The sequence below is a fragment of the Idiotropiscis lumnitzeri genome, chromosome 14 (genome assembly GCF_059441095.1).
Source record: "Idiotropiscis lumnitzeri isolate Australia: NSW breed Sydney's pygmy pipehorse chromosome 14, RoL_Ilum_1.0, whole genome shotgun sequence".
NCBI classification, from domain to species: Eukaryota; Metazoa; Chordata; class Actinopteri; order Syngnathiformes; family Syngnathidae; genus Idiotropiscis; species Idiotropiscis lumnitzeri.
In genome coordinates this window covers 19,645,910-19,669,163 of record NC_142404.1, presented here as the reverse complement: position 1 = coordinate 19,669,163, position 23,254 = coordinate 19,645,910, and the positions used below count along the sequence as shown (strand labels likewise).

The window sequence follows — 23,254 nt, the reverse complement described above, 5'->3', positions numbered from 1 at the left end:
GAAGCAAAAAAAGCTCTTGGATGGATGTGTGAAAGAGGAGAGGCCCGCTTGTTTGGGTTCGGATTTCCGCCGGAAGGTGACTCCACATCTTTGACCTCCTGCTCGTAAATGCCCCACAAACCGTTCGTGGAACGCCAACGGTTAAACAACGACCGGGACACTTTATGAGGAGTGAAAATGTCGGCAAGAGGCCGTCGGGTGACGAGTGCAAGAGGACGCATTTTGCTGAGAGACTTTCTTGGAAGGACTTTTCTGAGGACATTTGCTCGATTTCCGGCGCAACGTGGAGATTCTCGCCTGCAATTGCTCTTTCTTCTTTGTCTTCTAACCGATCGAAGTCCTGTTTTTTTTGGGCGCGGGGGTCTCGAGATCAGAAGAACGCCACGACAACAGTTTCAAGGCAAATGTGACACAAGTCTCAAAGATCCATGCCTGAATTTGAGTGTTTTGGTTTGGAGCGGACGTTTTTTGACAAATTCCAGGGCTCCTAGTTGGACAAATGTATTCAAATGAGGCAGGTCTCCAAGGCCAAATTTCCCTTCGCCCTCTCATGTGGGCGGTGCTCGCTGTTAAAGTTTGATCATCGAGTCGAGAAAGTTCAAAGAAGAAGAAGAAAATCGGTTTGGACGCCCCAAAAAGTCTCGAGGTCCCGTGGCAGCAACGGATCAGAAATTTGGACAAATTCTTGCCGGCTTGTCGTTTGAAGAATCGCGGCATTTTGCGCATTTGCTAAAATGTAGACAACAGGCAACGTTTGTCAGTTCATGTGAGCTGAGCATGTCATCAAAGGATGAAAATACCGTTGAGGATTTGCCGCAATTTCTTTTGTTGCTGCTCACCTTTGAATCATCGTGTTGCACTTTCGTCAAATGAAGAACCGGGCAACATCGCATGAGCAAGTGTCCCTCCTTGATGGGGGCAATGCCAACTTTTATCTGACCCAAATTCCAACTTTTTTCGAATATTCTTGGAAGCAAAACTCGAACTGGTCCGAGTTGGCACGAGACAAAGTTGCAGCGTTCGCAAGGTGGAGATTAAGCTAGCACCGTTATCGTTTACCCGGCAGTCCAGGAAACATTTGCTAGTCAGTGTCTTGCTCCTTTTTATCAATCTTTTAATCAAGTCCCACGTGTGTATCTTTTCTCGTAAAAGGGCCACAAGCGACCAAACCTTTTTTTTGAACAAGTTTTGCATTTTTTGGGTGCTCGTACAAGCCGATATCTTCCAAAGTTTATTCTGATTGAGACCTTTTTTGGGTACATTAATTAAGAGTCGACGGTACCTCGGAGGACTTGAGAAACTTTTGTGCGGTCAGTTTCCATTTTGTGTTGTCGACGAATGTCTCCTCAGGGAAATTGCGAAGTCCTCTCAATTTGCAACAGTCGCCCGAGTTCCGTGCGCTGGCCTTGTGGCATGCCTTTTTGGCACTTGTCAAAGCAGATGCCTCCCACTCCGTAATTCGCGAGGCCTTTTGAATACATTAGTGTCAAGTAAAGCATCGCTTGTTGGACACAAATAGCCTTCTGTCCGTCCACTGGCAATGGAGCCGTTTTGATGCCGGCCGCACGCGGAAAACAAAGACGCGAAACCCCCGCTGACATTGTATTTCCGACTCATTTTGAAAGGAAAGCCTTTTTTTGCTCCTTGTGCCGTATGTCTTGCCTGGGTGAAGGTGAACTTTATGGGCAAAGGCGTCGCACTGACTGCGTCACAGTGTGCCTCAGGGCAATGGGGTTGCCATGCCAACGAGTCTGGCTCTTTGGGATTGATTGTTCCTTCGGCACAACAATGCTCTTTGGATTGTTAAATATAGCTCGTATTTTATCGGCAGCATGGCGTTGCGCCGATCAGACGCAGCGGTGAAATGTCTGGCGCTTTGTGTTGGCAAGAAGCCTCGAACCAATCCGATATTTTGCCGGATTTAGTCCGCTTTGACTCCAAACATGTCGTTGGTCTGTTTGCATGTCCGCCAAGATTGAAAAGTGCCAAATCTTTTGAGGGCCGATTCAACACGCGAGGCGCTTGTTCTTGCTGTTGCGACGTTTTGAACTCCGCCAGCACCGGTGGCGTGTCGGCTCTGTGACATTTAAAGTACAAGTCGCTCCGTTTTTACGTTCACGATTTAGTTGGTCTATGAATCGTCTCCAATTTATCGACCAAGACAAGAATTTGCATTTCAGCAGCAGGATTGTGGAGGCTTTTCGAAGGGTATGTGTTAGGAATGCACGAGTGGTCTGCGGCTTCCCGGCGGACACGTCGTCAACCCGGCTGTGGGCCAGACACGCTTTTGCCTTGTCTTGTTGTTTATCTTTACTGGGTCGCTCTGTCTGAAAATGCCAAAAGAAAGCCACGCACATCTCTGAGCTTCGAGAGGACGAACCGCAGACGGCATCATAGACGCTGATGTTTGTCACGAGGGTCTGTGCCACGGGGTCAACGCGAGCCCCTCCCAGCGAACGTGGGCGGGAGAGGCGGATTCATCTTGGACCGGCTGCCAGTCAATCGGTTGGTGTGAAATGTGAAAGAAGACACCCATCGATTTGCCAATGCTTTGATCACGACATTGATTCAAACAAAAGCCTTCAGGATCTTCCTGCGCAAGCTAGCGAGGAGAGAGACCACGCCAGGCTTGCCATTTCTGCTCATCCACCAGGCTGAAGTCTTTTTAAGCTTGGACTCACCTCTAGAGTGAGACGCTTCCCGCCAACTTACTCCCGATTCACGTGTTTGCTCGCACCACCGCTTGTCATCCTTCGACCCCCCAGCGGGACTGCTGATGGCCAAACATTGCATTCGCGTTTGACGCTGTGGCTTTCAATTGATTTTAATTCTTTACACACTGAGAATGCAAATTTATAAAACTACATCTCCTGTCCACTTTGAGAGTAACCTTCCTTCCAGTGCCGTTGGCGTCGAAGTGCACTCAGAGTCATTGATTGACTGATCTCTTGATGAATATTTAATAAAGTGAAAGAGCCCGTTTACCATTCTGTACTTTACTTACATTTGTCGTGGACTATTTTTGGCTGTTGTTCAATTTTTGGTCAGCAAAGTCTTGACCTCATTTGATGAGCATCTTGTTGAGATTCCCTCTTGACGAGTGGCCACTCCCGTAACACTTGTGCTCGGTAGGCGCACGCACATACACCGTCCCCCGAGATGTTGCGAGCGTGTTTTACCCGTGTAAGACACGTGCTATTTCTGCTGCTAAAGTGGTTCCGTTGTTGCAGAGGTCACAGGTCATAGTTGAGAGATTAAAAGGTCACACAGTTGCACCATCTGCCCCCCCCCACCCCCCTCTTGCCTCGCCGACAATCTTAAAATATCCGTCCATGCTTTTGTGTGTGTTGTTGGTCTTTAATCCTGAGTTGTGCGCTTTATCTGTCGCTGTCTAGACAAGAGGATATGGAAGCTCGCAGGTGGAATGGCTCATCGCGCTTCTGCAGATATTCACCAGATTTTGTTGTTTTTTGCCCGCATAACCAAGCGGTCACTCCCACCAGAACCGTCACGGTTCACCCTCTCCACTTGTTACGTAATTGACTGACGCTACGGGGTCAAAATGGCAGACATTCTCCACTTAACTAGAGAAAAGAAATGGACCCCCTGGAGAGGTGGAAAAGCACACAATGGCATGTCTGTGTTCCGTGGCTCTTGGGTCCACCGCCTCCGACACCTAAATAGTCACAAAGAGGAATTGACAAGATAAAAAGTCGTGGCGAAGCGCGTCGACGCACCAATTAGATTTCTTCAAATAGCAGTGGGTGGTTTCTGCGGACGATCATGAGGCACGTCATTCGGAAAAGTAAAGACATGCGCTCGATAACGAGGAACGACGACGCTGGCGTCTTTGGCTTGAGAAGCAAAAGTGACCGTTGTGTGACCGCGAAGAATCGATGATTCACGTTATTGCTGTCACAATCCATTGAAGGCGATTTTGTGGAAATTCTCTCTTTGTTGTTGTCCATCATTATGAACGTGAATTAGCCGAGGCAACCTTCTCTTTGGCAAGAACAAAGATTCGCTTGTGCTGGTCCAAAGTTCCCGCCGCGTGACGTGTACAAGAAGTGGGCGATGTGAATGCAGCCAAAAGTCAAACACTGAACAGTGAGCTCCTCGCTTCCCGACAGAACTCCGTTTCCATGGCGGCGACAGAACCCAAATGAGTCGCGACACTTTGTTAGCGCAGAGCTAACGTCAGAATTCTTGTATTTGCATTCAAAACACCAGCAGGCCAGCAGTTTTTATTTTGTTGTGTTTTTGTCCAAATCGGGTCGTCTGAGCTCGGTATAAGAATATTTTTCTGTTTTTGTTCCCGTTTGTTGAATAAACTGATTGCATTCGTGCATGTCTCCAACTGTCTCGAGTCGGAGTTGCCGCGATACGATTGCGGCGCCACCGATTGCGCTTGAAAGGAAAAGGCTTCCTTGCGGAAATGTCGCTGCCGACATTAACATTCGGTACGTGCGTGTCGTCGTGGTTCTCCTCCATTCGCTCGAGTGGCTTTGCGAGACCTCCAGGGGCTTGTCAACGCACTTTGCTTTCTATGCACCCCCCCTCGGAGAGAAAAAGTGGTCTGGGACCTCCCACTGACGCAGCAAAGCGCACGCACAGCGAGCGGGGAGTGAAAGTGCGAGCGCTCTTCAGCCACACACACACACACCGACGGAGAGTGAAACGGTGAGACGGGACGGTGCTCAGAGCCGACTCGCAACCTTTGCAATCGCGCCTCAGACTTTTTTCCTGTTGAGTTTCGGGTCTGCTTCAACAGGTAGGGGAGCGTGCGTCTCATTTGTGTCATTCGGAGGAATCACGCAAGCAGTCGAATCATTATGAGTCACGTTTCGAGTGAATCAGCGTTTGTCAGGCGAGATAATTCTATGCCAGGTGGAAGTGTCTTCGAAGGACTGTTTTCTTTCAACATTGCTCACAAGTTAACTGCAAAACGGGAAGACTTGCTTTTGAGGATGCGTTGAGGCTTTGTAACTCGGTTCACTTTTTTATTTGTCAGTATTCGCCGATTTGTTTCTTTGCTACGATGGTGCACCAAAACTTTCAATCATCAAACGCTATTGAAGAATAATTTTCAAAATATTATGAATAAGTGGACATGAGCCACCAGCTGTTCTGGCAACATCCGCACACTTTCCCAATATACCGTCGCACGGGAATTTCCTCAAATGTTTGCGTCGCAGTTCACCAACATTTCGTCGCCTTTGTCCATGACTGTGACGATCGTCTCTTATTTTTGTTGTTGCAGAAGTCATCCACACCCAAGGTCCTTTGGACGGGAGTCTCTATGCCAAAGTGCGCAAAAAAGAGTCGAGCGTTGATGGGCCCGTCACGGTCAACGGGCTCCCACCCGCTGCTATCGAGCACACCCTGCCTGTCGTCGACCACGCCTTGTCAGTGAGCAGCGACTCAGGAAACTCCACGGCCTCAATTAAAACGGACAGAACGGACGAAGCGGCGGCAGTCCATCCTACCGCGCACCTGCCGAGTGTTCCCACCGTTGAGGAGGTCCCCCAAGTCCATCACCACGACCAGCCACCCATCAGCCCGCAGGAGAAACACCAGCTGGAACAACTCCTGGGTGGCCTGGAGGGGCCCATGCATCGTCAGGACTACCGCGCCTCGCCGCCCGCCGCTGTTGGCGGGATACTCCACCGGGTACCCGCTCAGGTCCACGTGAACGGCCATCGCAACGTTGACCGGGAAACGGACATTTTAGACGATGAACTGCCGAGCAGTCAAAAGGCAAACAGCGTGGACAGTCTGGGGACGTTCTCTTCGACCGATGGCCGAGCCACGCCGGCGGATCTGTACGAGCAGTCGGAATCGGTCATGAATGGCCAGGACCACGTGCCGTACTTGGAGCGCAGTGTTGCAGAAAGCCCGGTGGATACGGCACAAATTTGCATAACGGACAAGCCCGTGACTCTGACTCGTCATGAGTCTGTGCCAGCCTCTCAGTACCTGGCAACTCCAAATTTGTACCGTTCGCAGTCACTTGGTTCAGATGGACCGCCAATGCCAGCAGCTCCCGCCCGGACCACCAGTAGCCGCGATGCCGTCCAACGTGGTCTGGATATTTGGCAACGCTTCGGTGTGCCTGAGGAGCCTGTTACCGAAGGACTCACTTTCGGCACGCCGCCTTCTACGATGCCGCTTCAGAGCCTTCCACAGTTCCCTCATCGCCACAGCGCTTCACAGGAAGAGATTGAGAAGTCCATCGAGACGCTCAATCTTCTCATGTTGGACTTGGAGCCGAGCCGCTCTTTCATCCCAAAGTCGCAAAGTGCTCCTTTGAGGGGAACGGGTGTAGTCACCACGCAGCCGTGCTTCTCTCAGAGCCAAAGCCGAGCCATCTACGAGGTGGACACCCCTCCCATGTGCAGCCGACAGTCACCCTTGAACGCCGGCACACCGGAGCCCGGGCCGGTGTTTGGATCGGAAACCGTCGGAACCAGTGCGTCTTCGGCAGCTTCCGCAACCGGTCATCTCCGGCTCAAGGCGATCGACGCCTTCCAACCGAGTTCTTCATCTGACGTCTTTGAGCCCCAAGGAAGCGCCAGTGCTGGACCCACGTTGCCCACTTCAAGGGGTGATGAAGTCTTCAACGTTGAAGGACTGGTGGCTCAAAGAGTTGCAGGTAAGAACACAAATGTTTTTTTCCGACGCTTCCAGTCTGCAGTCGTGGAGTCTTTCGCATGCGGTAGCCGACCTCCAGATCCGGTGCATACCTTCTCACTTGTCACCAACACCTGACTTGCAAAATGACGACCGTTGAGTGCAAGCCCAAATCACCAACCGGTTCTCTTTGCATCTTTTCTCATTCTTGCATTTCTTTTTCATCGTCTGTCTTTCTCCAGAATACTCAGCCCAAAGAGTCAGCGTCACAATTTGCTCCTATTCCTCTCGCTCGCTTTCGGGTTCGTTCTCTCGTCCTGCAAGTTTTAGTCCGTCCATTTGTTTGTATGGAAATCTAGACTGGGATGGTTTTGAACCACGCGCCAAACGTAACACGTCACAATCCTGATGACGCAGTTGGCAATAGAAGCTAACATCCTAACAGCAGCACAGCGTGCGAGTGTGTCGCATTTCTGCGCTACGCCATTTGCATGTTCACCTGGTGGGTTTTTTCCAGCTTTGCCGGCTTCTTCCCGCACTTGCGAAAGGTGCCTCCTCGATTCATTGTGGACTCTCAATTGTCCATTGGTGTCAACGTGAGTGTTTGACGAGCGATGAACACGCCACCGCTTTGGGTTGTCTCGCTTGTCGGCTGCTGCTTACTTGACTCTAACTTTGTTTTAGTGTCTTGACTAAAGCAATGCCTCACTCTAGTTTTGAGAAAGCAGTGAGCACTCCTAAGAACGAACAACCCTCGCTGCATTTGTGAGGCTCTGAGCGGCCGCCGGTGAATTTGAGCTGACTTCACTTGCTTCACTTCATAGGCGTCCACTCGCGCGCGATGTCTCCGGACGAGCCGGCAGTTCTTCCTCGCCGTCGGATCGCAAGCGACGGCCCAGAAGACGCCTCCTCCCCTGACGTCCCCGTCCGTTCCCCCGTTCGCTGCGTTTCTCCCGAGTTCGTCAACGCCATCGCCATGAACCCCGGCGGGCGGCCGAAGGAGGTACAACATCATGCCGTGTTTGTTCGCATCAATGAGTTCTGCTGTTTTAAGGATTTCCAGGGTGGGGAGGAAGCCTTCATAGACTCGCTGAGCAAATGATTAGAACCTAACAAAGGAATCACTTTTCTGGTGGTCTCAACATGGCCCAAAACGCCCCAATTTTTGCAAGCACACCTTTCCTGGTCAAAAGTTGCTCAGTAGCGCCCCCTGTCAACGTTAAAGTTAAATTAAGCACATTTTCAATGTGGGTGGGTCGCCTGGACGGGCTTTTTGCAACCTTTGAGCCAGCGAGTTTTACCAAATGACAAGAAGTGGTCGTCAGAATAAGTAGAAGGAGACATATTTAACTGGGCGGATGGAAGTGCAGATTTTTGCCTCCATGGTCATTTGAGGATTTGCAAAAAAGTGGGTGCGAGGGGCCGTTGATCTTTGCTTGATTTCTATTCCCCGAATCCATGTTTTTATTTTCATCTCCTCAGAGTCACATGCACAGCTACCGGGAAGCCTTTGAGGAGATGGAGGCGGGTCCCGCCAGCCCGGGCCAAACCGTCGGTGGTGAGGTGCTTCCCCAAACTCCCGCCTTCGCCACCTCCCCGCAAACGCCTTACTTCAACCTGTGTAAGTCTGCCCTCTGGCTGACACGTGCACCTCACTTCCTTTCAGTCGTTGTGTCAAATAGTACAATATTTCACTCAAAAACGGTTTACCTGAGAATGTTCATAGTTTTTTTGTTTTTTTTGGTCTTCTGGTTTACTTTGAGCCATCAAAATCATTTAATGAACTTGATGACTTCATGCAGATGCGCTGGTAGCCAAATGATGATCGTCTCATGTGATGTTCTGTCACTCACTTTGATTTGCTTCAGCAACACCAAATCGAGTTAACTTGTGTCGGGAGTTAACTCTTAAACGGTTTTGCTGTGAATAGCAAAACTTAAGTAGCGCATGTGACATCAAATGTTTTGGTCAATTTGCAAATTGACGCCTCCACGCAGCGGTCAACGTGAGCAGAAGGAAGCCGAACCGACTGTCAATGCAAACGGAACATGAAAAACCACGCCGGTTGTGTTCAATGTGAGGTTGTGTCACAGCTCGTGCTTGTTTTGCATGACGCACGACCGCAACGTTGTCAGCGTGCCCGCTTTGAGTGCCGCTTCTGATTCTTAAAGCAACTTGCTAACTTGATGCTGACGGATTTTGGAAATGTAAGTCGCGACACAACCGAGCAGGCCGGTGTGGTCGGGTCACGTGATGTGTCTGCCGCTAACCGTTTCCTTCATTTTCAGGTCGCTCCCCTCCGGGTCTTGCCAAGACTCCGTTGTCAGCGTTGGGATTAAAACCGCACAACCCGGCCGATCTTCAGCTCAATCGAACGGGCTCAGGTGGTTGCAGCATTTCCTAGATTTAGACAACACTTGTGCTTTAAAAGGTTCTTGGTTTGAATCTAGGCTCAGAGCTTGCATGTTCTTCGGGCACGCTCCCTTTTCTTGAGCGAGATTAAATGAAGACTCGAAAGTGTGACTGTGTGTCTGTGATCCTGGACGAGTTTTCTTTTTATTAGTTTTTTTTTTTTTAATAGAATGTAATCACAACTAACATTTTGCGAGACAATTGAGCCCCTCAAACTTTCCTCGTCTGTTTTAGTGTGTTGCCACACCACACGATAGCAAAACTTTGAAGTCATGACGAATTCCAAATCCCTTGCTTGTCTTTGTGTGTTACAATTTTTTTGTGTCTCTGAATTATTTCCACCGATGCCTCTCAGATGATGAGCACATTCAGGACAAGGAAGGTAAGCATCTAAGATGAGATGCTAATGAGTTCATCGCACTCCAGCCAAATGTCATTCACGCTATCCAATCCACATTTTTTGACCAATCGCCACAATGACGACATCGCAAACCCCAAAAGACGACGAACAAAGCTGCAGTTTATCGTGAGCTCCTTTCTGTCATCTTCAGCTCCCCGAAGTTACGTGGAGTCCGTCGCAAGGTCAGCTGTTCCAGGAGCGGAGCCACCCACCGCACTTCGAAGCCGAAGTCCTCTAGGAGACGCCACAGAGCGACAGAGAAGTCCAAGTCCTGTTTCTCGTGCCCTCAACTCGCCACTCTCCAGTAGCAGCCCCGTCCAACGGTGAGTACCGGACTTGCACGCCCCTTTTCAGTCCAAGGCGACTTCATGCACAAGCGTCCATCTGATGTCTTCCAGCGATCCGGCCTTCGCAGAGAGCAACTTGAGCACTCCGTCCCAAGCCACTACTGATTCAAGTTTGCAGACGCAGGCAGCAGTGAGCGCATACTCCACTCCGACGCCATCGTACCCAGCATCCACTTCCCCCAATTTCCCTCATCACGATTCCGTTTCTGCAACATCCTCCTACCTCGGCTTTGCCACGCCAACGCTGTCCAGTCTTGGCCCAAACGAGGTCTCCGATTTTAGCCGAGCCACGTGCACAGAAACCTCCAAGGCTTTGGTCAGCCCCGGAAGTCCGCATTTGCAGCAGCGGGCTTGCTTCCTGACGTCGAATGACGCCGCCGTCTTGGCCAAGCGGCCAAGCGCTTATCAGGAAGGTTCCGTCGTGGGTCCGAAAGTCTCAGCGGTTAATGGTTTTGAGACAGTTGGACTGGCGTTTAGTGGCAGTCCCATCCTAGGACGCCATCAGTCTCAAGGAAGTCAGGGCAGTCAAGTCCTCATCCGACAGACCTCGACGGGGCAGCAGTCTCAAGGAAGCCCGACCCTCAGCCGACAGGCGTCCTTGGGACACGCCATGCCGAGCAGTCCCGTGCTCAGCAGGCATCCGTCTATTTCCCAATCGCACGGCAGTCCCGTGTTGGGCCGACACCCATCCGTGTCGCAAAGGAGCCCCAGTTCAGACCGACTCGCATCGCACAGCGGCTATAGCACTCCAGAGGAGCGGCACGCCAATCTTTCCAGGCAGAGCAGTTCCTCGGGCTACCAGGGACCACCGACGCCCTCCTTTCCCGTTTCGCCCGCAGTCTACCAGGATGCGGATTTGATGGCAGCCGGCGCCGGCTTGCGACAAGGAAGTGCAACGCTTGCTTTTCAACCTCAGCTTCCGGAAAAGAGGCGCATGTCGAGTGGCGACAGACCGAACGGAACGCCGCCGTACGGCTCCTTGAATGGAAAGGTCATGTCACCGGTGAGCGCGGGAAACAATCCCGGCTACTTCCACACCCTCTCGGACTTCTCACGCTTCAACATGCCCGGTAAGAAGATTCTCTGAGCCGTTTTATGTTTTTTCCCATGTTTTTATTCATGTTGTAGTATTTTTTTTCTTTCAATAAAAGTGACATCCAGGTCAATTCCATGATCAACTTTCTCCGCTCATTTGAACATTGCTTGTAAATATCAAGAATAACACTTTGAAAGAAAGATTTACGGATATACTGCCGCATTGAATTTTTCGATACATATGAAAAGATTTTAAGTTTTGGTAAAAGTCCTTTGAATTGAGTTTATAGATGTATCTTTAATTGTGTGCAAATAATGTGGACCATTTGGTGAATTTGGTCCGTACTTATTTTTATACTTTATCAAATCTTCTCACGGGCCGGATTAAACACGTTTGCAGGCCAGATCTGGGCCGCGGGCCTTATGTTTGACACCCTCTGTTTTAATTGTCAGTCAGATGTGGATGTAAAAACACCACCATGTGTATTTGCAGAGGGCGGTCCTGAGAGCAGGCTGAATGTAAAATTTGTCCAAGATACGTCAAAGTTTTGGTACAAGCCCGACATATCCAGAGAGCAAGGTAAGGTTACACGATTTAAAAAAGTCAATCTTTTTTTTTTTTTTTTTTTAAATCAATTAAAGTGTGTGCTTCCGCCTTGCAGCGATCAGCGTGCTGAGAGAACGCGAACCCGGAGCCTTTGTTATCCGGGATAGCCACTCGTTCAAGGGGGCGTACGGCCTGGCTATGAAGGTGGCCTCGCCGCCGCCTTCGGTGCATCCAAACAAGAAAGGTCAGGAAAGAGCAAAGCGGCCGTCTGCTTGAGCCGACACAAACGCGTCTGACTGCTTTTGTTGTTGCAGGTGACATGACCAATGAGCTAGTGCGCCACTTCCTGATTGAGAGCAGCCCGAAAGGAGTCAAGCTCAAGGGTTGTCCCAATGAGCCGTACTTTGGTGAGCGCAAACGATGGCCTTGAAAGCGAGCCCGCAACTCAAAGACGGAATATTGCGTCGGTGAGAGTTGCAATCTTTTTTTTTTGTGGGTCTGCTTCCAGGCTGTCTGTCGGCGTTGGTCTACCAACATGCCATCACGCCTCTGGCCTTGCCCTGCAAGCTGCTCATCCCCACCACAGGTTGGTGCGTTCCATCGCTCCATAAAATACTAACTTTCTACATGTAGCGGCTGTGCCATTTTTCTGCTGCAATAGCCTAACCATTGGCTTCTACTTTGTAGATCTTGTTGAGGACGAGCCCCAAGTTGTGAAAAGCAAGCCGCTGTCTGAGCGACTGAAACAAGGAGCAGGTAACGTCGCAGCCGCTTGTAACGTGAATGTGGTCAAAATGCGCTTAACGGTTGCTTCTCAATCGCTCTGACAAGCCGACGTCGTCTTTGCAATCCCAGTGCAGAGGGCCCCGGCCGAGCTCCATGGTAAAAGTCTGCGCGCCTCCAGTAACTTTGGAAAACCTCCAACTGGAATGTGCATCCCACATGTCTGCATTTTTGTGTGTGTGTGGAAATGACGTGAAATCGTGTCAATACGAAGCAACAAACGGTGCCCCGCATGGTTGGGGCCCGCTTTGAGAGCCGCTGTTGTCTAACTCTTTTGTGGAATGATCGGAATGGATTTCCTTTTTGCGACTTGAGCCTCGTCCCACCACGCATGCACACTAATGACGCCAACATCAAAACGTGGCATGTGGCGATTGTTGAGCGGGTGGCGGTTTCCGACGTTGTCCTTACTCATCGCTGTCCTCTTGACTTCCCAGCGTGCAACGTGCTCTACATCAACTCGGTGGACATGGAGTCGCTGACGGGCCCGCAGGCCATCGCCAAGGCCATTTCGGAGACTCTGGCCGCCGCCGCCTCTCCGTCCGCTGCCACCGTGGTGCACTTCAAGGTGTCCTCGCAAGGCATCACGCTGACCGACAACCAGAGGAAGTACGCTCGCCGCACGTTTCCTTTGTTGCTTTTGCAGGCTTTCGTCTCACGCCTCATCTCAGCTCAGTTTCTGAATTGCATTTTTTTTTCATTTCATTTCTGAATCCATTTTGGGACGATGAAGCCTTTAGTAGGGGACACTGAGCCCTCGTTTTTTTTTTTCCGGACGTAACAAACCAACGTGCCAGGCGTGAATGTCGGCTGTTGTTGCCTAAATGACGCTGGCCGTGTTTGTTTTTAGGCTTTTCTTCCGCCGCCACTACCCCTGCAACACTGTCACCTTCTGCGATATCGACCCTCAGGACAGAAAGTGAGTACACGTTCGAATTCTGGTGTCGTGATGACTCAGACGGTACATTTACGGTGTGGTGTTCGGCAAATGCTCTTTTCAGTGATTGTATTTGCATAAATGTTGACATTTTCTTTGAAAGTTGGATTGTAAAACTAAATGGAGAAGTCCGTTTTGAAAGCGGCTGCCTGTGAATGAATGTTTTTTTTTTAGATGAATCTCACCGCTCCCCTCGTACGATAATTTACCAGAGTGACCACTTATTTGGTCCCAAAAAAGATTATTTCTTGACTCCAACTCATGTTTGTCGACGTAACGACATTTGGTGAGAGGCGGCTAGTACGATGATCTGCTCTTGCGTTCGATGACAGAGAAAAATAAACAGGCCCGCAAAGGCAATTTGAGACGAGATCATCGCTCAATTCTTTCGCCAGATCAATTTTTTATTTTTTTTTGTGGCACGTCATGACATTTATTTCGCTAAATGCACTCCACCAGTTGGTAACGTTTGATTGCAATTTTTTTCAGGTGGAAGAAGCCAGAGGGGGGCGCGTCCAAGTACGTGATCAGTAAGACGTATTTCTTTGCATTTGCCACCAACGCTGTGTCAGCGGCAACGTTGTGTGTGTTTGCAGGTTGTTTGGTTTTGTGGCGCGGAAGCAGGGAAGCACAACGGACAACGTGAGCCACCTCTTCGCCGAGTTGGACCCCGAGCAGCCCGCCAGCGCCATCGTCAACTTTGTCACCCGGATGGTTACTTTGCAAAAGCGATGAGCGTCTTCAAGCTAACTTTGGCACTGAAAAAAAAACAAAAAACAAAAAAAACGCTTTTGCTTTCTACTTTGCCTCCTCTGACCGACAGACGGGCGCACACTTGATTTCTTTGTGTACACTTTTGTGTTGCTTCTTGGCGTCAAAGCAAATTTTTGTGGCTGTGCGTGCATCTCGCTTGCGCCTTTCTTTTGGGACGGATTCCCGAGAGGACCTGCGGAAGTGCGAAAATGGGCGCGGACATGGACGGGACAAGGGACGGGAGGCGTCTTGGCCCTCCCTGGAAGGGAAAAAACGTTTGGTTGGCGTGAGTGCAAAATGGTTGGACTTTGTTTTGACTCAGACGTCATGTGGAGAGGAAAATAATCAATTGTGGCATACACTGAAAAAAAGGTTGAGTTGAATTGCCTTCATTTGATTTCATCAAGTGGTTGCATGCAAAAAAGTCATCGGGAACCACATTTTTTGTTTTTAAAGTAGTCATATAGTCGACTTTAAAAAATGTATCTGGAAGGATCGATTCAATTGTTTCATCGCTTTCCAATATTTTCTTGGCTATTTTCTATTAGCCAGGGCTTTGGTTCCATCTTGTGGCAGCGTAGGGAATTACAGAAAGCGCACAAAAGAAGGTGTGCAGCTGAAGAACGTTCCAAAAAAATAAATAAAGTGAATTTTTGATTTGGGGCCACAAATCTGCAGGATAGGACTGTATGTCGTGTGCACAAAATGCTCCTTTGTGGTCAGCCAAAAGACGAGGGGCAGGCAGAGGAGGATTTCCATTTTTCACATTGGCGAAGCCACTCGTGCAAGTTGTTGACTGGAAATCTCCTCAACCCTCAAATGAGCCTTTTGCACGTTGCCACAATTGTTTTTTTTCCCGCCTCCTATTTGATGTCATGTCTCGGCCTTTGTAGTTTTGTGTTTGCGAAAAGAAAAAAAGTCAAGTTGTGTGACCTTGGTGGATTGTAAAACGTAACTTTTGAGCACTCAACCAAAGACAGTTTGGTTTTTTTTTTAAGTAGGCGGGGCTTGCGTTGCAGATGCTGGGCTTGAAAGTGTTCTTCTAAAAAACACAAATCTGGCTGCTGGACTGTTTCCTTCTGTATGTACTGATCGTGTCGGTCACTGACGCATTTTTGACAGCTTGCAAAAAAACAATTTTACAGGGGTCCTTTGTCTTTATTTTGTTCTTTTTTTTTTATCAGGCCTTAATGTGCTGTGTGTAAATAGTTTTGCCTTCATGGGTTGGACTGTTGTTTGAAGACTTCTGGTGTGTGTCTTCCTTTTTTAAAACAGCTTTTTTTGTTCTAAAAAAAACAACACAAACAAAGAAAAAAAATACCAGAAAGGGATGCACGAACTTCCGATGACTTGTGTTGCGGCTTGTTTGTTGTTGTCGTACAGCCTTAAGGCACATGTTTCTGAAGTGCCGCCCTTGTCACTGAAAACTCAATAACGCAAAAATGTACTGCTCACGCTTGATTATTTTCATCACATGCAACGGTCTACAAAAAAAAAAAAAAGGATGTTCTTTGTATGTCAGCGGAGTTATAGAAAAGCACTGTGCCATGACACTGATTTTAAATTGAGCTTTTGTTTTGCTTGAAATCTGTTTATAGCGCTGCGCCAGTCGAGCCCCCAGCCGGCCCTTGTGACCAAGTCAAAGTGTCCTTGAGCAAGATACTGAACCCTCACTTGTTCCTGATGCTGCGTCATCAGGAGGGGAATGCAAAGTCAGTGTCAAGCGCTTTGAGTGCCTTAATAGGTGGAAAAGCGCTATACAAGTCAAAGACAATATATATATATTTATATATAAATATATATATATATAAATATGTGGTATATATTTGGTATATATATATATATATATATATATATATATATGTGTACACTTACACACAGATATAAATATATTCAGATATACATATATGAGAAGCCTTCCAGTGAAGATATTTATTTTTGGCTCTGTTGCTTGATGCTCACTTGTATACGTGAATTATGTAAAAATATGACTGAATATCTATCTATCTAAAGTGAGTGTATCACTGTTTTATTTTTAATACTCTTCTTTTCCCCATCAAATAATCCCATTTGAGATGTTTCGTGTGAGTCCAACATTGAGTTATTGTGAAGAAATGCCAACATATTCCTTAATGTCCAAGACGAGCACTTAATTAACTGCAGTGGAAATGATGCAGAATTTGAATGAATTGCAATCCAAAAACGTCTGGTTGTTCTCATGACATCTACCAACGGCCGTAACGTGCCACGACACTTTGGTATCAAATGGCAATCTATCGGTCGAAAAATCTTTTTTTTTTTAAACGTGATGTCTTTGTATGCGCTTCTATCTTTGCCAGTGACATGTAGTGGCAGGCAGAAGAATGACGTGTGCTAGATGGCACAATGTCGGCAAATAACATTTCAAACATCAGAATAACAGCTTGCCATATTTAAAAATGACTAAGCATTTTTTTTTAAATATCCTTTTTTTATTTATTTATTTATTTGAGACCTTTTTGTCTATCTGGAGGTGCCCCACCATTCGCTTTTCTTATCGGAGATGTTTCATGCTGACTCCACTTTTTTTTTCACTTTATTTTTTTTGTTTATTTATTTTTTTACGATTTTGTTTTGGTGAAGCTGGCGTCTGACTTCCGGGTTCTAAAAGTAGCCAGAATTTTTAAAGATAACATATGATCATGTATGTGAATGAAGTCAAGTGTAAATGTGCATGACACATCTCCTTCAATTAAAGGCTTGCGTTGGTCGACAACAAACATTGTCAGTGACTGCCCTCTTGTGGCAGACTGAGGTCATTACAAAAATAACAAGACCTGCGTACCTGCAAGTCGTTCTTGAACTGTAATGATCTAAAACTAAATTGTGATTTTTTGGGGCAATATGGCAATTTACATTCGGCCGCGAGATTGCCGCTGATTCAATGCATGTTCTTTACTGAGTCCTGAATGAGACCAATTCAGCAGTTGAGACCATTAAAAGAGAAGATCTCAAACTTAATATTTTTTTTAATAAAACGCCTTTAGGGTCGAATGGCTGCATGCAAGGCGTTCTAATGAGAAGTGTAAAACATATGCTTCCAAGTGCATGTTGAGAAAATACGAGTGGAGTGGACAGAAAGTAGACGCCGTCCTGAATACCAACATGTCTCCCACCCCCTTTCCCCCCTCAATCGTTGGACTGCGAGAATGTGTCCCAGTGTCCGTACAGACGGCGTTGTCCATATTGCAACATTTTATGTATGGCTTTTCCTATTTGTGATGGGAAATAATCATAATTAAAAACAAAAAGCGGTTCAAATAAGCGCGTTTGTCTCCTTGGAGAAATGAATTTGAGGGGGACTTTTTACACCTTTTCAAATTCGCAGTTTCCCCACACAGTCAATTCCGAAATGCCACAAGATGGCGATAGAGCACAGCAGGTCTTTTTTGACAGCGCCATTTTGTGCCGCTTCAGAACTCGGAGCCCGGAAGATCATTTTCAGGGGCCCACCCCGGATTAGGTTCGGACTGGTCGCCAGAAAGATCACCTCGATTTACAAAAGCGTGAGGGCAAGTGTGTGTGTGGGTAAAGTGTCCAAACAGGTCATTTGTTGCCGTAGTTTGCTTCAACTTTATTGATTACTTTTATAAAAATGAATTTGCTTTCAAACAAATAACCAAGTTTGATTACAAATGACTTCAATAGTCGTATTATGCACATAATGTGTGTGTGTATAGAAGGGCTGCTGTCACAAAATGAATGACAACAGGGCCAACATTTCAAGCAGCCATGTCAGTCCCAGTCCTTGAAGAACTTTAAAATGGGTGAGTTTGACCCAGTCGGGGTAGTTAACGACACCTGGGAAGCAATACGACGAGTTAATGATTAACCAAAGCGCACATTTCCCGCCTAAACATTTGATGCAACTTTTGACTCGCAAATTAGACCAACAGAAAGACGAGATGAAGGTCACTGATGGTGTAGTGATACATTCACGTGGGTTCAGTTCCCACTCAGTGACGATGTCTATGTCTACCCTGTGACTGGCTGGCGACCAGTTCAGGATGTAGTCCTCCTTTCGCCCGTCGTCTGCAGGGATAGGCTCCAGCCCCCTCCCGCGACCCCGTACAGCAAAAGCGGTGTCGATAATGGCATGACAAAGACGAGATGCCGTTTTTTGTGCAATAACACATTTCCGCCTCATGGTGTCAGTGTTTCCCTTTCCTTGTCAAATATGGCTGAACTCTTGATTTGAACCGGAGCCAATTTGACCTTTGCTGAATTCTGAAGTCTTGCAGAATGACCTCATCGTTTTTATTCTTTTCCTCACAAAGACAAAAAGCTTTTTTTCTCTACTTTTAATGCCTGAAACTTTCGTTGACCTGGATAACTCAAACAGTTTTCAAACCCCTTACAGGGGTCTTGATGACGATGCGTGCTGGGAAGGGGGGAGGTTGAGAGTGTGTGTGCGTGCGTGCGTGGGGGTGCGCGTGTTTGTGTGTGTGGGAGGGGTGGGGTGGATTAGATGGTCTATTTTGGGGTGGCAAGGGTTCGTGACAAGGGGGTAATCTCTTTAATCTGCGTGTGCTTCTGGTTTCTCGTGTTTCGCCTTCTTTCTGGCTGTCATTTTGACACCTTTTCTTCAACATGTGACTTTGTCCTCTCGGGCAGTCCACAATTTTGCTATTTCAACTCTGTTCTGTTTCTCCGTTATTTCTTGATGCTTCGCTGTGAGTAGGAAACTTGTGTTCCACAGAGAAAAAATATGCACATAGTTGACTGTATTTTTTATTTATTTATTTTTGATCTCAAAACCACCTATTAACCCTTTTTGGTGCCATTTATGTAATACCTGATATTGCCACAAGATGGCGCACAAACATTTAATTTTGAACACCCAATTAATTTGATCAATCTGAATTATTTGTAGGTATCATTCAAAAGGTACATGTTGTCTCGAAGAAAAAAAATGTTCCCAAGTCATATTTTCCACACTTTTTAATGTTGAATTTATACAGTGTAGTAATTTTTCTCCAAATGCGTAATCTGCCTTCTCCATGGAAACTTGCACAGATGCATCTTATTGTCAAAGGAGTTCATTGTTTATCTGCTTTTACGGATGGTCTGTCCTTGCTACTTTGGTGCCTTTTCCACTACTGCCACCAGAGGGCGACTCTTTATGTTGTTGCAGTACACCAGAGGGAGCTCTGATCTGATGTGTCAGCCATTTTGCAGTCCCATCATGGCAGACAGCAAAACAGATGGCGTTATTTGTCAGCAACGTATGCATTGATGAAAGTGTCACAACACTTGCGTGTCTTCACTGGTGTTATGAATGGATGAAGACCAGAGGAAATGTTTTGATGAGTCGTTGAAAGTTTTATGCATTTACATCTGCAGAATTTGAAAGGCAACACATTTGAGTGCGCTATTCAAGTAAGCCAATAACTCAGTGACATAAACTCTGAGCCAATAAAAAGTAAAGACATGATTGAGACGTCGTTTGTCTCGCATCACTTGCTGGCGTCACTCACTTTGCTGTGCAAAACAGCTGGCGTGCAGCCAAATGGTGCTGTTAGCTAACGCTAATCCGCGCATGTCTTCAGAAGCTCTGAACAGCACCAGCGAAAAACAAAAAATGTTTCTTCCTAGTTCCATTTTTTTTTTTTTTTTGCCAAAGGAGTCAGAGATGTTGGCAATGTCTTGCTTTGTTGCTCCGCCCCCGAACATCACGGTATCGAAAGCCGTTCTTGCGACTTGTACAGATCCCTTACCTAGAAACCAAGTCATTTGGAGACTCCTGGGTTGGAAAATATCCTAACATTACATTTAAAAGTGGTGGCCAATATGTCACAAAGAATATGGGTTCACTTGATTGGTGAAACATTTCCGTATTGAAGAAGTCTATTTTTCTTGGCGACTTTATTCCGACGGAGTGCAAATCCAAAGGTAAAGTGTAAAAGTACGCAGGCCCGTCCGTCCTCGAGACTTTCAGTAATGTCCAATTTAAAAGGCAACAAATGTTCAGTGGTCTGATTTGTAGCAATAAATGTCAGGCACGTTTCTTGCCTCTGCTTCTGGCTAAAATCAACAGCACTCAAGTCGCTTAAATACTCTAACAGAGATGTCATTCATTGGTTGGCAACCCCCAAAGTGTTTTCCCGAGAGCCGAGGAAAAAGCAGAGTCAGCAGATGTGCGCACAAAAGCTAATAACGTACGTATATATGCACGTGTTATAAGCATTAAGACGTTTTTGCACTCTGACGAGAAATCATGTGACTTTGAAGCTGCGCGCACCGATGAACGAGCCTTCGGGCCTTTCACGTGCAAAACATCAAAATAAGAATTTGACATCACATCGTGGACGCAACGCTTGGTTTGCTTCGCCGCTTCCGGTGGGGGCACATTTGGCCAAAGTCCATCAAAAAAGAGATCGTCCGAGAACGAGCTGGAAAATGACAACTAGAAACCAAAATGGCAGCCATTCCGTTCAATTACGGGCACGGCTTCTCGAGACTTCCACGTTCGTCCTACGATGATCGACACGTGCGCCCCATTTTGTTTGCTCCACAACGGATTTTCTATTTTATCTACTCAATGGCGAACATGTATAAGGCCGGAACGCGACGCTTCAAAGCAAAAAGGCATCTCAAGTCCACGGGGATAATGCCGTGCAAATTCGCAGTGGGAGCGTTGTCAAGAAAATAATCCCACGTGTCGTGAAGAGCACGTGTGCCAAGCGAAGAAGTGGGCTTAAAAAAATGAGCCGTTGCCGCTTTGAAGCAAATTCGATCAAAAGCTCCTCAGTGCTTATTAGCAAGCCGCCAGCCCCCCTAACCCTCTCTTCAACCTCCCCCTCCCCCCCCGAGCCAATCAACACATCCCAAAGCCCCGTAACAGATGGCTGTGGGGGTCTCCCGGGGTCATCTGAAGGGGGTGGGGGGGTTGCTAAGGTTATGCAAGGGCACGCGGGTGTTTGGGATTGTTGTGACACGGCCTGTCTGCCTTGTCAGTGTGCAGGTGGATGAGTAACATGTGCTCTTTTGGACCCCCGTAAACCCCATGCCCCCCCCCCCTCAAGTCAGGGGGCTTTGATTGCAGGTCAAGAAGCCCCCGTCACAGGGATTCCGTTGACATTCTGGAGCAAGCCCCCAAAAATCACGTTTGGCTTACTTAGCAGCCCACTCGCACCTGCTTTGGAAAAAGTGCAGCGTTAAGCTAACCCTAACCCGAACCCGAACCCTAAAACCCAAATGAACACTAACCTTAAACCTAAACACTAACTCGAGACCCAGGTGTGTTAGCCAGCTGTGATGGTCGAACGGTTAATGACACTACAGTGAACCCTCGGTTATCGCGGTTAATGGGGACCGAGACCACCCGCGAAAACTGAAAATCCGCAAAGTAGCGGCGCACCTTCAAAAATGCTTAAAAAAAAAAAAAAATATATATATATATATATATATATATATATACGGGTAGAGAGAGAGTGAAATTCATGTTATAACAAAAAAAAAAAATTATTATTAAAACTTATTATTTTTTTATTCCCCAGCCAATATTTTTGTATTTATTCAATGACTTCTTTTTGTATTTATTTAATTACTTTGACTTTTACCTGCTGGTACGCCGTCCGGTGTGCCCTGTGAAATGAAAGGTGGCATTCTTCATTTATTTATTTATTCATTCATAACTGACAGCCTCGCGCTCCGCTCATGTCCGGGCGGAAGGTGTTCCTCTTCGGCTTAACTGCCACGCACGCCGGCCGGAGCTCTGGTACGGTCCGAACCGCGCGAAACGTCGCCCCAAATCGTGCCCGGGGGAACGTGCTCTTCTTCGTCCACTCTCCTCTTCGCCCACACTCTTCTTCGGCGCACGCCGGCCGTCTAACCGCTCCGTCGTGCCGCTCGGCGAAACTACAATGCCCCCGAATATTTTTTAGACCCGCGAAGCACTGAACCCGCGAAAGGTGAACCGCGAAGTAGCGAGGGTTCACTGTACTTTGGATGCAAGCGACCCCGATTCGAATCTTACTCCATTGGTGTTTTTATAGCCTTCCTAACCTAAAACCTAATCCTAACACCTAACCCTAACCCTAACCCCAACCCTAACCCTAACCCTAACCCTACCCCTAAACCCTAACCCTAGCCCTAACCCTAACCCTACCCCTAAACCCTAACCCTAACCCTAACCCTAAAACCCAACATAACGCTAACCTTAAACCTAAACCCTAACTCGAGACCCAGGTGTGTAAGCCAGCTGTGTTGGTCGAACGGTTAATGACACTACTTTGGGTACAAGCGACCCCGATTCGAATCTTACTCCATTGGTGTTTTTATAGCCTTCCTAACCCTAAACCCTAACCACTAACCCTAACCCCTAACCCTCAACTCTAACCCCTTACCCTAACCCTAACACAAACCCTAACGCTAACCCTATGGTTCGGGTTTGGGAAATTAGGGTGAGGGTTTAGGGTCAGGGTTAATGTTAGGGCTCTGTCTGTCATCAAGCTAGCTGTGTCCACTCCCACAACAGTTGCAAATGCCTGTTTGTACCAGCATCCGTCTACGAAAATACCAAAAGATGGAAAATTCCTCTGATGCTCACGTTTAGTTATGGCGCTTAAAAAACAAGTTTGCGCACCTGAAACGTCACAGAAATAAAACGTCTGACCCACCCCCAAATAGAAGATCACAGCTTGCAGATGACTGACTGAGTTGTAGCTGGTTAACCCCCAGTTCGAGTTTCCAAATCTGAGCCAACACAGGAAAAAAAAGGTAATCTAGCCTCGTGTTGTCGGCACGTAACGGTCACCGAAAAGCCCATCTGCTGCCTGACCTTGACCCCCCCGCGTTAAATCACGGCCAGCTGTGTAGACATGAGCAGCTTGACGTCCACACTTGCGACACGGGTGCTGTCGCACTAACCTGAGGGGGTTTCAATTCGACATCGCTATGCTGCTGAGAAGACCAAGTGGCGGAGAGGTTCCGACCTTTCAACCTTTAAACCATTTCTGTGTATTTTGTGTGTCACCAGCAGCAGGTGTGACGACTCGTTTTCAGCAAATGTGCACATGGGATGGACAGAAGTGTTGAGTGTCGGGGCAGGTGGAATTTCGGGTGCCGCGTTTGTCTGCAATCCTCGAGGGAGTGGGTGGAAAACGGCGAGTGAAGGCGGCGAAACGGAGGAGCCGCGAGCGTCGTCGCAACATCCGAGCTGGTCGGGCCACAAATAATATTGGAAAGATTTGTTGCTTGTCGGTTTTTGGAAATAGTTGCGAGATGAGTCGGAAAAGTCGCAACGTTGCCAACTATAGCTGCCCTCGCTAGGTTGCACTCCTCCACCCCCCCGGTTGTCACGGTAACAAGACCAAACCACCCCCAACAGCCTCAGTCTCCAGTCTTCAATCACAACATCACAAAACAAC

At 47.6% G+C, this 23,254-nt stretch overlaps 1 protein-coding gene across 7 annotated transcripts in view; it reads left to right on the top strand.

Annotated features, from left to right (window-relative positions):
* The window catches only part of tns1b (tensin 1b), a 62,792-nt gene extending 47,801 nt beyond the window's left edge, over positions 1-14,991 (top strand). For 6 of the 7 annotated variants that reach the window (XM_088314628.1, XM_088314626.1, XM_088314627.1 and 3 more), the window contains 17 exons: positions 5,261-6,652; positions 7,455-7,633; positions 8,113-8,251; positions 8,919-9,017; positions 9,398-9,424; positions 9,594-9,765; positions 9,841-10,859; positions 11,318-11,404; positions 11,487-11,615; positions 11,686-11,778; positions 11,880-11,957; positions 12,059-12,127; positions 12,203-12,253; positions 12,592-12,763; positions 13,005-13,073; positions 13,581-13,610; positions 13,688-14,991. In XM_088314628.1, the coding sequence (XP_088170754.1) occupies positions 5,261-6,652; positions 7,455-7,633; positions 8,113-8,251; positions 8,919-9,017; positions 9,398-9,424; positions 9,594-9,765; positions 9,841-10,859; positions 11,318-11,404; positions 11,487-11,615; positions 11,686-11,778; positions 11,880-11,957; positions 12,059-12,127; positions 12,203-12,253; positions 12,592-12,763; positions 13,005-13,073; positions 13,581-13,610; positions 13,688-13,826 (3,944 nt within the window). In that variant the 3' untranslated portion in view covers positions 13,827-14,991. The remainder of the gene's footprint in view (positions 1-5,260; positions 6,653-7,454; positions 7,634-8,112; positions 8,252-8,918; positions 9,018-9,397; positions 9,425-9,593; positions 9,766-9,840; positions 10,860-11,317; positions 11,405-11,486; positions 11,616-11,685; positions 11,779-11,879; positions 11,958-12,058; positions 12,128-12,202; positions 12,254-12,591; positions 12,764-13,004; positions 13,074-13,580; positions 13,611-13,687) is intronic. The other variant, XM_088314633.1, reaches the window with a different exon arrangement.
* The last annotated feature ends 8,263 nt before the right edge of the window (positions 14,992-23,254 follow it).